Source organism: Barbatula barbatula (genome assembly GCF_947034865.1).
Source record: "Barbatula barbatula genome assembly, chromosome: 2".
NCBI lineage: Eukaryota > Metazoa > Chordata > Actinopteri > Cypriniformes > Nemacheilidae > Barbatula > Barbatula barbatula.
The window spans coordinates 3704203-3720092 of record NC_136767.1 but is presented as its reverse complement, the minus strand read 5'-3'; the positions used below and the strand labels follow the sequence as shown (position 1 = coordinate 3720092).

At 38.6% G+C, this 15890-nt stretch overlaps 3 protein-coding genes across 10 annotated transcripts; 1 reads left to right on the top strand and 2 right to left on the bottom strand.

The window, feature by feature from the left end:
- Positions 1–913: 913 nt before the first annotated feature.
- alg9 (ALG9 alpha-1,2-mannosyltransferase) lies at positions 914–9721 on the bottom strand (the record flags this gene model as incomplete). 8 transcript variants are annotated; one of them, XM_079483270.1, is made up of 15 exons in its annotated part: positions 914–1729; positions 2225–2355; positions 4077–4206; positions 4321–4468; positions 4611–4740; positions 5138–5292; positions 5404–5526; positions 6227–6332; positions 6438–6525; positions 6673–6808; positions 7011–7099; positions 7173–7243; positions 7340–7474; positions 8695–8830; positions 9482–9721. In XM_079483270.1, the coding sequence occupies 15 exons, from the start codon at positions 9652–9654 to the stop codon at positions 1606–1608; spliced, it is 1875 nt and encodes a 624-aa protein (XP_079339396.1). In that variant the 3' UTR covers positions 914–1605. The 8 variants fall into 8 exon arrangements, with proteins under 8 accessions (XP_079339396.1, XP_079339395.1, XP_079339397.1 ...); XM_079483269.1 differs by having other exon boundaries at positions 931–1729; positions 8695–8881; positions 9482–9654; XM_079483271.1 differs by having other exon boundaries at positions 931–1729; positions 8675–8830; positions 9482–9646.
- Positions 9722–9833: 112 nt separating this feature from the next.
- On the bottom strand, positions 9834–14306 carry fdxacb1 (ferredoxin-fold anticodon binding domain containing 1). The gene is made up of 5 exons (XM_079483243.1): positions 13052–14306; positions 12510–12666; positions 12141–12344; positions 11844–12002; positions 9834–11733 (listed from the first exon to the last, which is right to left on the bottom strand). Exons 1-5 carry the CDS (start codon positions 13224–13226, stop codon positions 10683–10685), a joined length of 1746 nt encoding a protein of 581 aa, XP_079339369.1. The 5' UTR covers positions 13227–14306; the 3' UTR covers positions 9834–10682.
- Positions 14307–15118: 812 nt separating this feature from the next.
- gig2p (grass carp reovirus (GCRV)-induced gene 2p) lies at positions 15119–15763 on the top strand (the record flags this gene model as incomplete). Its single annotated transcript, XM_079451101.1, has 1 exon — positions 15119–15763. The coding sequence occupies one exon, from the start codon at positions 15119–15121 to the stop codon at positions 15761–15763; it is 645 nt and encodes a 214-aa protein (XP_079307227.1).
- Between the last annotated feature and the right edge of the window lie 127 nt (positions 15764–15890).

Sequence of the window (15890 nt, the reverse complement as noted above, 5' to 3'; positions counted from 1 at the left end):
AAAAATTACAATGGTAGTCAAAAGTGCCCCAGAAATGTTTACTGTCCTACATTCTTCTGTTAGGTTCAACAGAACAAAAACAAATATTAAGTAATTTTTTTCCAACTTTCGTAGTCAATGGGGTCCAGAAACTGTGTGGATACAAGCGTTCTTCCAAATATCCTTTTCTGTGTTCATCAGAACAAAGACATTTATACAGATTTGGAATCACTCGAAGGTGAATAAATGATGAAAATTTTTCTTTTTTGGGTGAACTATCCCTTTAATGCACTAATTCAAGAAACTGTACTTTTTAAACATTTGTTGTTCTGGATTTTTGCTCCACTTACTAAATTACTTTGCAAGTGCATGGAAAAGTATGTCTCATCCACAGTATGTTTCAAAGGGTTTTCTGCGTCACAGGGTATAGCGTCAATGGCAGGATTTAAAAAGGATCAGAGTTCCCCGTAGTGTTGTGGGGCTTAATATGTTGTCACTGTAGAAATCTTAATAATCCCACAAACCACACATTCATTGCCCTGAGCATGTTTACACACACCCACCTCCTATCAGGCTTTCTATTTTCTCCCCTACAGAGCCAACTATGACACACAGGGTAAATTATGCATGTTCAAAGTGATGCTGTTCGGTGATAAATCTAAGTTTCAATAGAGACTAGAGCTTCATCATCTAAATTTAGAGCACACATCACAAAAACAGGCATCTTTTAACTTTTAGAATAATATATTCTGCCTTGTGGGCAGATGTATCTTTTACTCTATACACATTTACACAAAAGAGCAATACATACAGTTGCTTTATAACACAATTTTGAAAAGTCAAGGAAATTCTTACTACTTTTCTACGTCTCCAATTTCCTTCCCAACCCTTTATTAAGACAAGGGATACTGTATTATATATCTATTTCTGAAATAAACTCTCTGAAATGGTACACTTAAATCAGCCTTCTTTTATTTGTTTTCGATCACAGTTAACACTGATATGATCAATATAACAAACATGATATGGAATGTAAACACTTAACCGTCCTGCTCTGCGACCTCACAATGTCCACTTTTACAAAACAGAGAAAAGGTTTTTTGGTGCATCTTTCATCCTGAGATGCTGCAGCTGGACCTTCAACAGGACCGAGAAAGTTCATGCCTACAGATGAACATCTGATGAATGATGCAACATGAGATCTGGTGTGGGCCTGCATTCATGGAGTACAGTTCAACGTCCCAGATCAGATGAGAGATTTCACATGTGAGGGTTGTTAAAAAGAACTCTTCTTTTAGAAGGAGGCAAATAAGCCCAAGCAGGCATTTGTGTTGAGCTTTGCAGAATAAAGGAACAGAGAAGGCATGGGATGGAATAGAGCGGAGATGACTATTGGTAAAACTGGGTAAGGCATCCATGCTCTGTGCTGGAACTGTCCGAGGATGGGCAGCAGATGTCTACATACAGATCGAAACAGCCCACTTGGTCAAAATATAAACTCTGGCACCGGAACATTCTTACACACGCAAAGCATACACATGTATGCACAGAGTTTGTGATGTGGAATATTTTAGGGCTTTATGATGAAGCACTACAGGAGAGAATGAGATTATGAGGAACAGCACGTCACAGTTGAGTTCTTTTTCGGGCGTGTTTGGGTCGTCGTGGTTTCAGGATGACATATCTGCTGTAGGTGGTGTATTGCTCAGACAGAAACGGGATAAAAAAGGCTCTGAAGAATCTGGAGGACCTGTGTGGGAGAAACACAATACAGTAACTGTACCAGGACACCATTACACATGAGGTCACAAGCGAGAAGTTTTTTTAGAAAATTTATAATAAAGCAGTTTAGTTTGTTAAATGCCTAAGAATAAGCATTTTCGAAACATCGGTTCCCTCAGAAAACGGTAATGGGTTTTTAGAATTAATTATTGTTATATAGCTGTATTATATTAATGTTCATAACTTTTACAATGAAAAAAACATTACTGATCTTTAATAATTAATTTCAAGGATTATCCATGTTAGGATGAGAAAACATCCTCTATCACAATTGCTGATAAGCACTTGTTAACAATGACGTCACAGGTACGAATGTAATTACAAGGGGGCCCTCTACTGGACAACTACACAACCTACAATTTTAAATAAACCTCAGCAAAATGAGTACATTTTCAAGTATCTACAAGAACAAAGCATGTTTATAAATCTGTTTCAAACATCATAAAAGTAGATGTATGCTTGCCTGGTAGTGTCTAGAAAAGGCTTGTCAGCAATAATGCTCCACTCTTCTTTGTTAGCGGCATATTTTGGTTCGCGAAGGGTCTCTACGTCTGTTGCCAGATCCACCAAATAATGACACTGTTTTAATTCTAACTGTGAGACAGAAAACACAAATTACATAAAAAATTCTGGTCACATAGATGTGTTAATAACACTGATATATGCAAAGGTCAATCAAAAAGTTTAGATAAGAAACACTGTTGTCTAGTCTGACTTTGTCTTAGTGCAAATACAAATTATATTTTAATGAATTATCTCATTACAATTTTTAATGCAAATTTATGCCACACTGGTTTTAGCAATAAAAAAAGTACATTTCACTGTTATACTGAATTTTTTTACAACCCCAAAAACATTTGGGGGTAATCTGACATGAACGTGTTTTATTACAATTTATTTTATTATTTTATTACAAATTATTACAATTTGACAATTGAACCTGCAGGCTTGAATTAATATGCCTGGTAAAACAACTGATTTGCACAATATTAGCTATTTAAAAAAACTTAAAAAGGAAAAGAAAATGAAGACAGCTTCTGGAACTTCTACTTTTAGCTATATAATATTATCAAGTCAGGCTTTGTTCAATATTTTATATAATTGATGAATTCCATGTGAAGTACTACACTACCATCCACGCTGAAGAAAGAACCACCAATAAGAGAATTCGCTGTTACCATGGAAACAATTTCAGTGAACTTCAGGCAAGAAGAACTACGGTGTATTATTGCAAGCTAGCAGAGATTGCCTGTATAACATTCAGGTTTTCAAGCTATAAACCCAGTGGTGGAAATGCCCGAGATTCGCTGGAGGAAAGTTAAATAACAGAAAATCCCACAATTTATGAAATTTACATTTTTTTTGAGGGTATCACACGGATATATTTTTGCTACCCTTGATATTCATTCCCTGGAAAATTCAAGTCCCCCCTTCCAGTGCCGTGGGATGTTTGTACTTTTGTTATAAAGACACAAAGAGCGCTTTTCCACCATTGCGCCAAATCGTTCAACTCCGTGCCGATCCATACAAGCCGGTATGTAAATGTTTTCATTTTTCACCGCAGGGCTGATAACAAAATTTGTTAGAATGTAAGCACAAACACGTCACACTCTGCCTTGGTAACACAATAGACTGAGCTATAACGCCTATGCGTGCATTCATTACCATGATTCAGGACGGTTAGAAAACCGTGCCGAAAATTCTGAGCCGAGAACAGTTTGTAATCGTGTCGTGGCGAGCCAGAAACACGTGGAAACATAACTGTTACCATCTCAGACGATGGTAGAAGAGCGCTCAAAGACTCTTAAAAAAATTAAGGGCAATACTTGAAGTAGTTGAGGTAGCCTTCTAACTAGAGCTGCTCGACTACGACACAAACCAATATTGAGATCCCGATTATTTAACACGATTACTCATCCCCTTTAAAACTTGGCTTTTCAACTCTGAATTTAACTGAAAAATAAATGTAAAGAAATAGCACCGAACCTGTAAAAGGAAAGGTGTGCGCTGTTTATTAATACTACAAGAAAAGAGAGGATCCTTGCTAAATGGAATTCGGCGCAATAATCGTTTAACTCAATTATTTAGTTTTTGTAATTGATGAAGGCTAAATTTGACGATTACGATTAATTTTCAATAATTTGCACAATGCGTTTTTTTAATTTTCTTAAATCTGGGTGTTTTGGTTCACGGCTCAGATCCTTTTGTTAAAAAGTCTCCTGTTATGCCTATAATGAAATTGAATAGGAACAACACCCACAATTGAAAAAGCAAGCAGTCAATTTTAAACTGAAATAACATGGTCTGACACTCACATATCGTGATGGTTCCTCAAGGTTCTGATCGTTCACGTCTTCTGGGAGTATCCAGGTGGCATCAGGCCCGTTGACATATGGCTTCGGCAGCTGGCCTCTGAACTCTGACTGGATAAACTGTATTTGCCAGCTGTTCAAAAGAGTGGTGCACGCATTAAAGGGTAGCAATGTAAATGTCACATATTTACATTATGCTGTATTTATGTGAAGAGCCTTTGAGTTTATAACCAGGTTGCAGCCTCACTTGTTAGGCAGCAGGAAACTGCTGGGGAATCTGTACCACTCTTTGCCCACACAAACATTGACCAGTCTCCCCTCTGGAACTGTGTGGATTGTGGGGTCTTTAGCGATGCGGTGAAACTCTGGATACAAATCCAGAGGTGCATGATAGCCTAAAACACAGAGCAGCACCGTATAAAACAGTGTAAGTGATTTTTATTAACTTAAAATGTACTGTTTAAGACAAAATTTGAAGAATAACTTTTTCTCTGCTTTTTGTTACTATGTATGTTAGTAAATATGTATTGTCTGTACCTCTGAAGAGAGCCACAGAACGGGACAGTGAGAGCACTCCAAAAAGCATCACAGAGCCGAGAGCCAGCCAGTTAGAGGAGATGGTGTAGTGCTCCAGACGATAGCGTTGGAATATGAAGTGATAGCACTTCTACAAGGAGAAACATGCAAAGACAAAAAATATATATTTTATATTTGACATATAAATCATATTCACATTTAATGTCAACATAAATATTTTTACTTTAGATCATTTTATATTATTTCTGAGTAAAACAGGAATTAAATGAGGAACAACAATGATGGGCGTACCATAACGAATGCTAAACAACATGTTTACTAAACCAGTGCCTTCATAGCGATTTGGCAATTGGTTAAAAACAATCAAAAACCAGCACTGAGCAACATTAACAGAAAACTTTAAGTTATTACATTTTCAAGAATGAAAAAAAAAGATTATTTCAAGCAATAAGACAACACTAACGATCGCAGCCTATACCACGTATTGTATTTAAATGTCATGAGTACATTTAGAAAGGAATTCTAACCTGAAGCGAGGAGAGCGCCACAGCTCCGCACAGACAGATCAGAGGATAGATAGGAAACAAAAAGCGCTCCTCTTTATGCGGCCGAGTAAAAAACACCAGCATCCACAGGTACATCGGTGACAAGGTCAACCAGTATGGTCGACCGAGGTTCTGTACTGCAAAATGTGACCAGAAAGAAATGATTAATATTGATTTCAAAATATAGCTAGGGGAGACATTAGGGCTCGTGTAATGCACGAACAATATAACACATTCTCTATTCATACCATTGAATCTCTGCAGCAGTGCCTCCATAAGCGCAGTGAGAGGAAGAGAAAACAGAGCCAACGCGAATACAATATTAAAATTCAGGAAACCGTTTACAAAGTAATAATGCCATGGTTCTGTGCCTGTGAGAAAACAGAGAAATCTATTAATGAAAAGGCATTAAGCATTATTGTTTTTATCTCACAGCAAATTATTTAAATTGCTAGTTTGCATGACAAATAAGAGTACACCCTATTCAAACGAAAGCTGCAATTCCTAACATTGGTTTCTTCTTAAAGAATAATGCAGTCGGAGTTATAATAGCACGTATCATTTTCCTTCCAAGTGGTAGAATGGGAGTGAATGGGCGTTGACTTTTTGAAGCTCCAAAAAGTTCACCCATCGATCAAAGAATGGCTAGACACGGTCTTAACCGAAGCAAATCGACGCGTTTGTTTGAGAGAAATATCCATATTGACAGCGCTATAAACGTTGATGTTTAGCTTCTCACTGAACAGAGTTCTAGTGTCGAACGTTTTGATCCAACAGGATACCATCATCTCTGTGTGGGAGCTTTCGTCACTGTCAAAAAGTCGACGCCCATTCACTCCCATTCTTGAGGGTGAGTTAAACATGGGTACATTTTGATTTTCCGGTGAAATATTATAAGCTTAACTGGTGCCAATCAGAGATAATGAATTCTGAACATAATATTTGATCTACTTGCACAATTGATTTCTATTTATTTTTAATATAAAAGTTATAGATTACAGCTTTAATTTAAAACAAAAAACTACTTTTTTCGCTTTAGAGTAACACAAGTAGCTGTGTTTGACAACCTACCATAGAGATCCGGCCCATGAGGGGTGAACACATTGTACAGTATTATATTCAGAGGGGCAATCACCAGCTTGCCATAGTAGTAGCTGTCTACCACAACAACTGGAACCTGCATGAAACATGTTTAACAATCATGAGAAAATGCCATTTTTAATGCCATTTTCCCAGACCAAAAATATCTCAAAATAAATATATCAAATGGAAATTTCCTAACCAGAAAGAGCAGCAATGCCACCAGAGTCCATATGATAAAATCTTTCCACTTTTTCTTCAACAACAGCAAGTCAAAGGCAATAGGTATGCTGGAAAAACACACAAGTCAACAGAGCCCATATAAATGATAACTGATAACTAATAATAACTATTCTTTTGGCCTTTCCATTTTGTTTTTTGAAATGTTTCATCTAATATATTAATTATAGAGTATAAAACGATAAACGTTGACTTACCCCAGAAGAGCACTGAAAGGCCAGCCCACTATTGCCCCCGCTGCAATACCCAGTACAGCCAGACTGGGGCGCCCTTGGAACCAGCCAGTCATAGCTACCAATGTGCTGTACATACAAAAGGTACTAGGCAGGAAAGCTGAATATGAACACACAAAAGTCAGACTGGAGACCCTCAGTAATGTCAAAACAGGAAAAACAACATGACACACTTCTATTATCTACCATGAGATAAAATAATAAAAGTTGTACAAGACAAATTCTGTATAGATACTTTTTATTTACTCTCAAAACTCATGATCACAAAATTATATTTAAAAACACTCCTAGTTGTGACTCACCTGCAGAAGAACAGAACATCCCGGCACTCAATACTAGGAAAGCCAGCAGAAGACGCCCCACATGCAGGCCAAACTTCTTACACACGGCCCTGCATGACATACACAAGATTACAGCACGCACATATGCGTACACGCACTGTACACATGACATGCTGCACTTACTTGTAGAAGTAGAGCTCACACGCACAACAGGTGAATGCTAACATGCAGCGCAGGAAGTAAAACACAAGGACCTAAATTAGAAGAGAGAACTTATTTTATATTTGTCATTTAGTCATTTTACATACATCACTTAATGATATACTCAACAAAATCACGGTTCAGTTTACCTTGTTGGTTTGTAATATTTTGGCATGGAAACAGGCAGGAAGTGCATGGAGCCAGAGATATGCATACGAACGAATCGCATAGGCTGGGGAATATTCCCATGTCTGCATCCCTGTTCCGTACAGCAGGTAGTGAGTCTGGTATACAAAATCACAAAATAATGAAGTTTGTTTTTAAAAACCAAGCAGATCTATGAAATGTATGAATGTTTTTCAGCTTTGTGTTTTTCAATTCAATTCAATTTTATTTATATAGCGCTTTTCACAATTTGCATTGATCCAAAGCAGCTTTACAGGGGAAAATAAGAAAAACACAAAAAAGGTAAAACACAGTACATGAATAGTTTAACTTGCTATATAAGCACCTAGTAAATAATATCTAATGTCAGCAGTCTCCCGGTGGTTTATTTTGCATTAAGTGAATGCTTGGCTGAAAAGATGTGTCTTTAATCTAGATTTAAATTGGGCGAGTGTATCTGACCCTCAAATAGTATCAGGAAGGCTATTCCAGAGTTTTCCCTGTTCTGACATATTTTCTGTTTTCCAATGTGCCCTTCTCTTTTTTGTGAAATTGGAAGTAGTCTTTTACTCGTATAAAGCTAGGAAAACCATGCTTGAAACGTTTGTATGCTCAATATTCCTTTCCTAACCATAAAACGTCTACAAATGGACTTGGTCAAATATTTTGGGTGAAACAGCATATACAGAGAATCAAATTTGTTGGTACCCTTACAGCTCATTAAAATAATGCTTCATTCCTCCTGAAGAGTGATGAAGTTAAAAGCTATTGTATCATGTATACTTGCATGCCTTTGGTATGTCATAGAATAAAGCAAAGAAGCTGTGGAAAGAGATGAATTATTGTTATCATTATTATATATAGATATTCTAAAATGGCCTGGACAAATATGTTGGTACCCCTTTGAAAAGATAATACATAATTGGATTATGTATCTCGGCCATTAGAGGAAAATCGATCCCAGATTGAATCGAAAGAATCACTTTTGTCCATGACATTTTCATTTGCTTTATTTACAATATTAAGTTAAATAAAAAAAATCTAAAGCAAAGTCTGATTTCTATTAACTATGGAATAAACAATGGTGGACGCCAATTACTTTCGTCAGTTTCAAGTTATTTCAGAGAAAATTGTGCAAGTCCTCGTTTTTTCTCGAGGGATACCAACAAATTTGAGCACGTCTGTACATGGGAACGACCGAGAAGATTAAAAGTATCTTTAAAATGCGTTTAATCGTGACCTATATCTAACTGATATAGAACCTAGCAAAAATCACTTCTTGCATATCAGTTCCACATATAAAAAAATCAAGAGCGAACCATGAAAAGATGCAACTCACTGGCTCCAAATAATTGTAGGTTTCATCACAGTCAGATACGTTACTGAGTAACGCAGCACAGAAGCGGGCTGAAACCAGACACTTGAAGGCTGTGGAGCCCTCAGGAGCCCACACCTGCCCTGCCTTACCGGATGACCTGGAATGGAGAGATGGGGTATAGGAGGTAATGTGCTTATCTGGGAACAAACTAACAAGCAAAAGCGGGACAGAGCACAGGGTGAAACTAAGCACAAGTGTTTATCTGTTTCAGAGTCTCAAATGAATCTAAAAAACTTTAAGCGGACACCCAATAGAAAGACAAAGTGTGTGGACGGTGCAATTGTGTGTATCTGGGCGACTATGAAATTGATCATGCGCAATGGCAACATAGGAATGCTTGTTTAAGACACTCATCGAGAAACATTGCACTATCTAGGGTCATACAATATAGTATGCATACCCTTTAAAACAGAGACGTGAGGTTTTAAAGGAGCAGTAGTACTGAAAGAAACCACTGTAGTTTCGAGCACAAATCTTATGTATCAGCGTTTTACTACAGACCGGTAAATCTGCCCTGAACGGATGAATGAACCGACGTGTTACAATGTAACGACAGGAACCACAAAGAAGACGACTGGCAGGATATAGTAACGTTACATAAGCGTCTTTCTTCTTCGTTTCGAAAGCCTATGAACGAATCATGTTGCTTTACTCATTCATCGTTTATTAAGGCAACCAGGCGTTATCGAGCTAGCAGCGAGCTGTCAGCGCATTCATATATAGCGAGTGAGCTGGACTGGCTACTTACTCATTTTTTTGGTCACCGGACGACTTGTCCTCAGCACATTTGTCGTCTTTTGTTGCTCGGTTGTCAGTGCTAGGTGTGTTGTTTATGTTATTGGCATCTTGTTTGCTTCCCCGTCTGTTGCGCTGACGGGGTCCTTTCGTCGCCATGTTTCTACTGGCTGCGCGTGGCGTCATTACATTGAGCGCAGCCAAACTCAATGTAGAGCCATAGCGATCTTTGCTAAATTACGTTTATTTAGTTAACCTATTTATATAGTGAAAACGACAACATAACCCTTATGGAAAATAGTGTTTCTCTGTACATTGATAGGTTCCGTGGCTCATTTATTTGCTTAATATTAATTATTTTTTTCTATGGACACCTTCCACAACGCCCTCACATTTTTTATTTAAACATTAACAATTAAAGATTCAAGCAAATACAAACTCACATTATGCCATTCTTTTGAGAAAATGTAAACATTTTTCACTTAATGCCGTGGGATTGTTCACAAACCATTCCTAAACAAGACAAGTTGGTTCCTGCTTGTTATGTTAAACCCATCATATAATGTACAGTTTCGTTAAGGGAAGCATAAAGGTTCACAAACGTTTGATGTTCAGTATCAATTTCAGTTCAATAAAAAATAAGTTTACCCCAAAATAAGGAGAAGGCCTTACAAGTCATAGAAAAGGATCAGAGAGTGAGAAAAAAACATTTTATGTCATTTGAATAACATTATTTATTCGTGACACCCTCCATACGGTCACAAATGTTCATAATTATACACTTCCCATTTGTATCACAGCAGTAAATGCAGCTTCAGAATTTTTGTAAACATGCCTTACAAGAAATTGAGAAAAAAAACACATCAGATTAAATTTTAGCAAACATGTCTTACGTCTGATTTCCTAAACATGCCGAATTAAAAATACACACACTTCACTAACGTTTACATTTTTGCTGTATGAAAAACAATGTCTTGTAATAATACATTTGATGCCGTTTTTAAACAATATAAATAATTAAAAACATCCATATAATTGAACTAGCAATATGTAAACATATGACTATGCGTAATTCAAACACAAAAGCAACACTTGACATTCTGATTTATCAAAGACTGACATAATACACAAATTGTATTCATTAAAAACAAGCATTTCACTTTTGATTTATCCAAAACACATTCACTCTGTCTTTTTGATATGCTCTCTTCAGTTCACCTTAGGGTTACTTGCAGGCGCAGAGGTAACAGTCTCCGCAGCTGACTCTGTAGTCCTAACACCTGACTGTGTGACAGGGCACGATCCGAAGACTGATATGTGAGCCTGTAGCAGAAGCTTGCATGACCCATGTGTGGGTGTCTGAATCGATCCACTAACGCGACATCCTTTACAGCGCCGCAAGCAGCCTCCCGCACAACTGTGTGGAAATTAATCTCCTCAAAGAGGTCTGGATCCATCCAGAAGCTGATGTCATGTATGTAGCTTGGTGGGTAAAGGGAGAATGGACGGAAAGTTCCAAGTGGATTGAGCTCAAAGTGCTGAAGAAAACGAGGATCTGCACTCCAAAGCAAGCGCCAGTCAGAAATGCCGAAAATCAGAGTAGCCAAATGGTCCAAGTTTATTGAGACAACTATTAATTGTAGACCTTCAAGGTCTGAAGCCAAGGAGGGCATTGATGTGATCCGTCCAAATTTTGGAAGCATCTTTGAATTCATCCAAACTTGCTGCTCTGGGCCTGTTTGCACCAGCTCGAAGGAAATGCCGTAAGAAGCGAACAGCGATTCTAAAGATTCTTGGAAGCACTTGAGAGGTTGAGATTCTAAGGGGAACATTCCCACCAGTAGAAGTTGGTGGAAGGCAGGAGAACGGCTCGGGGAAACAGGTACTCTCTGAAAGATAAGACTACTGACAGCGTAAAGTGTTCCAGGACTGAATTCCTCATTCTGCGTAATCTCCTGCGCATGAAAGAGCAGAGAGGGTCGTAGTGCATAGCTGCCAGTGAAGCTTTGTTGATCATCCATAGACTCACCATCCTCTTGTCCATTTGCGCTTTGGTTGAATATATAGGTATCAGTAGGTTTAATCCAGTAGACCTCCGAATGGGTCAGATCGGGTTCATATTTCTGAAGCGTTTCTGGCCGGCAGGTGACCAGTTCTGGGAATTCCAGGCTTATGGTACATACGGGCCAAACTGATTTTAGCTCTCGGAGTAATTGTTCCTGGACAGTTTTTACTGGATGATGTGACTGCTGACTGAGGAAATTCCTGCCATAAAGCAAAAGAGTGACAAAATACATCAATAAACTGCTATTCACTGACCTAATACATAGCTGACACTTTATATAGATGTTTCTATTCAACAATGTAAAATGTACCTGTTCACATACTCGGACAACTCAGCTGGAATCTCAAAACAAACCGTTGCCTTCCCAATTGTTCTCTCCATTTTCAGTTTTTCTGGCATGGTATATGGGAGACTCCGAGTAAAGATGTGGGTCAAACCTCCTTCTACATGAAAACCTTTGTCTTGACTCCTTAGTAAAGGAATAAATGAATACCATTAGCACGGACTTCACAAATATTATTTATATCCTCCTGAAGTTCTAAAGCAACTTCAACAAATGTTTACTTAACTAAAATGGTATAAATGAGTATTTCATAAACGTTTTTACCTGTAACCTGTACATCGGTAACCTTGATGCATATCACATTCAAAAGGCCGGATTTCACTTAGAATTAGTCCAGCTTCTGCTGCCATGGCAACCACCTGCCAACTATTGTGCCATTCTCTCGCTGGACTGTCACATGGAGTACCACCTTGACCGTTGCACAGGGTGACATGCACCTCCCCATTGTCCTTCAGGACAGCAATAGCACTAGAAAAAAAAACATGAACCTTCCATCAGTTATTAATTAAAGATGTATCGAAGATCACAAAACTCAAACGAAATCTCCTCTGTATTATCTTTATATAACAATGGAAGTCGAGCTTATATAACATGCGTATAAAGACCTTGATGCCACAGGGGTATCAATCTTACCTTTGGAAAAATCTCACCAACAGAATGCGATTCTTCTTTACCCCACTTTTACGCCCACTGTGAGGGAAATTGAAGATAATGCAGTCATAAAGATGATGCTTGATGGCTTCATGGTCCTTCAGGCACGTGCAATCCACCTCAAACAGAATATTTGATCCTTGGAGTAAAGCACAATACAAATGAGTTTTTCCTAAATCAATTCTTTAAATACATCTTTAAATGATCATACAGATCACAATGGGCTTTAAACCCCCTTTGTCGTTTCATAAAAACCGACTCATCGACTTCGCAGCATGCATGCAAATTCAGGGCAATGATAATGTGCCAAGTGACAGTTCAGTAAGAGAATTCAAGGGTATCCTTGAAAATGCTTATATTAAACACAAACATGAACATCTGTGGGTAGATTAGAATAGAACAATAACGTATTTCAATTGTATAAAACACGAAAGCAAGGACACAAAACAAATAGCTATCATCACAATGAGAACACGTGCATTAAACAAGCGGACATTAGTCTGTGTTTTAAAATAAAGACTAACCTCTCTCTCGTAATCGCTTTATGTTCAGTGCGGCGCTTTCCTGTCTGTTCGCCATCTCCTCGTTTTGATAACAAGTCGCGGTAACACCGACATCGTCGCCTGCGTTCTCGCTCAAGGTTGCGGAGAAAGAGAAGTTGCCTTCCCCTACAAGTAGAACTTCGCGTGCTTTGAGCATTTCCAGAAATGTTCACGTCCACAACACAGCAAATAGTCACATCAGATGGGAAACATGACTTTTAAACATCTTTTAAGCAAGCATCGAGACGTTTAATCCACTGGCGAGCTAGAAACGATCGTAGAGAGCCAGGAGGGACACGATGCAGCATTACTAGATGTCACCATGACGCCCGAGTGACGCTCCGACATCTGTCGCTATACAGGCTTACAATCGAATTAAAGTAGTAAAGTCTTTAAAGGAAGTGAGCTAATGCAAACGCGATTAACTGCGGAGGCGAAAGAGCAGGGAAAACTTCGTATCGTCTCTCAATGCACTTAAAACTTCTAGATCCGTTTTCCCTGGGGTTGAGATAGAGAGGGTCGGTCATTTGGTGCCGTGCGGCATTCAAATTTCGTTCCCGGGGCAACAGCATGCGGATAAGGGAAACGTCGACACGAACGACGCCTCCGCCACAATAAAAAAATACCATACATTAAGACGTGAAATCACGTTTTATAGCAAGTTCGTAAAATTGGTGCATGTCGGGTTTTAGAGAGATAACAAATAAAAGTAAACCGGAAAAACCAAGCACTGCTCGCGTGATTAGAGGTTACTTCTAACACAAATTTACAATTTGGCAGATAAGTAAATATTTAATTCACAAAACACATCCACGCGCTTTCCACCTTCGGTTTTTGACTACAAGGGATACAGCTACCTCCACTGGGCATGCGCACTTCAATACCGCATAATCTTGGTCACGCTTAAAACAGTTGATTAATATATTTTTATTTTCGTACGGTTATATTTAGGACTGGGGTAGGTGTAGGCGTGAGTTAATGTAATTTATTGTAATTATATGGCGAGATTTTGCACAACTTCCGACCGTAGCTGTATCGCTTCCATCAACAACCGTCTTCCCTTCGGTCACGGGGGACAAGTGGCTAGATGGGATACAGCTATGGCCGGAAGTGATGCGAAATCTCGCCATAAAATAACAATCAATTGGATTAGCAAACGCACACAGCGACAACAACCCTAAATCTTGCAATACAAAATTGAATTAACTTGTCTGCGTGACAAAAATGATGTGGCATTAAAGTGCGCATGCCCAGTGGAGGTAGCTGTATCCCTTTTAGCCATAACCCGTCGGAGAAATAAAACCGGGCAGGAGAGCTTCTGGTCCAATGAAACGAGCGCTAGGAAAAGAAGGCGGGCCTACGACGCTTGATTGACACGCCACAAATATATTTCCATACCTAAACTGAGCAGTGACAAAATAAATCAACTGGATAACTGCATCATTTTTTAGTGTGAAGACTTATCCGTTGTAGGTAAAGTTTGTGACGGAAAATTATAAATGTTTACGTCTTCAAGCACAACAGGAAGACTGATAATAAAGAAATGAAAGTGAAAGGTTAGTTTTCAGACTGTATTAAGGACACAAAGCCAGAGAGAGTTTCGGACGGAAGAGTTGCTTGTCAATTGTTTTTTATTTGCGAGAATCGTAAGGTATGTGTTGGAATGATCTTTAAAAGCATTTAGAATAATACTATACATCCAATGGATCGATTAATACATCGAGAAAACACGTAACCAACATATTTTCGTTCTTTTCCGGTGGTTGCGCGATGTTATTCCAAGAAACAAAAACTTAGTTTTAATGGACTAGTAGGCAAGGATCAGAAATTTGAGAAACTCATTTAAAGGGATGGTTCACCTACAGTAAATATATGTCATTTTAAATATCACTTTAATTTTTTTTATCCAAGCTGGATTTGATGACAACTGTTAATATAAACAGTTAGCTTGTGATAAAGAATAAGAGACTCTTAACATAACGTACAAACAACGTTTATTTGATTGTTTATGCGCTTTATCCACAGCATATACCACTTGTTAAAAGCAGAATGTCATCCATTAAATTTTTTGGCTGGGATGTGCACTATGATGAGGACCGTCATCTTGAAGCAGAACAAGAAGCCAAATCAGGCAGCCGTTATACCATGTACCACGGCACCAAAGTCCAAACGGCGCAAATTATCATACAAAACGGCTTCACACAATCTCCAGATGGAATGCTCGGACCTGGTGTTTATGTGAGCCGTGATCAGAAGAAAGCAGAACGATATCCTCTGAACAGCCCGTTTACTGACAAAGTCGTGCTTAAATTAAGTGTGGACTGTGGAAAAGTAAAAAGAATCGATCAGGACAACCATCCACTACAGAAGACCTGGCATAATGCTGGTTACGACACTGCTTGGGTACCCCCAAAATGTGGCATGAAAGCTGTGCCAAGCGGTCTAGAAGAGGACTGTGTCTGGGATCCAAAACGAATTGATGTTGTAGATGTTGCTCTAGGACCCAACACCACCATCTTGAATAGCCTCAAGCAGCTCATTGCTACAAAACAAAAAAGCCTCTCGAATTCGGGCAACTCAGGCACTTGTCAATATTGCAAGTGGAAACCGGGCCCTGCACATACGATACAGTCCTGCTGGGGGTGTGGAGAGACCATCTGCACTCTGATGACCAAACACAAGTGTAATCAATAGGGCTGAGATACTAACAATGAAACAATCATGATTTGAATGACACATTATCCAGGAAGCTGTGTGGGATTGTGAGCGGTTTTATGATGTGTGTAAATATATAACTTTGTTCAAATTTAAAAAGCCAAAT

Excerpts from the sequence above, each read along its gene's own strand:
- fdxacb1 (XM_079483243.1), bottom strand. The coding sequence starts at position 13,226 with ATGCTCAAAGCACGCGAAGTTCTACTTGTAGGGGAAGGCAACTTCTCT. Across the intron at positions 12,345-12,509 it reads TTGGTGAGATTTTTCCAAAG|TGCTATTGCTGTCCTGAAGG; the intron begins GTAAGATTGATA and ends TTTTTTTTCTAG. Across the intron at positions 11,734-11,843 it reads TTGTCCGAGTATGTGAACAG|GAATTTCCTCAGTCAGCAGT; the intron begins GTACATTTTACA and ends GCTTTATGGCAG.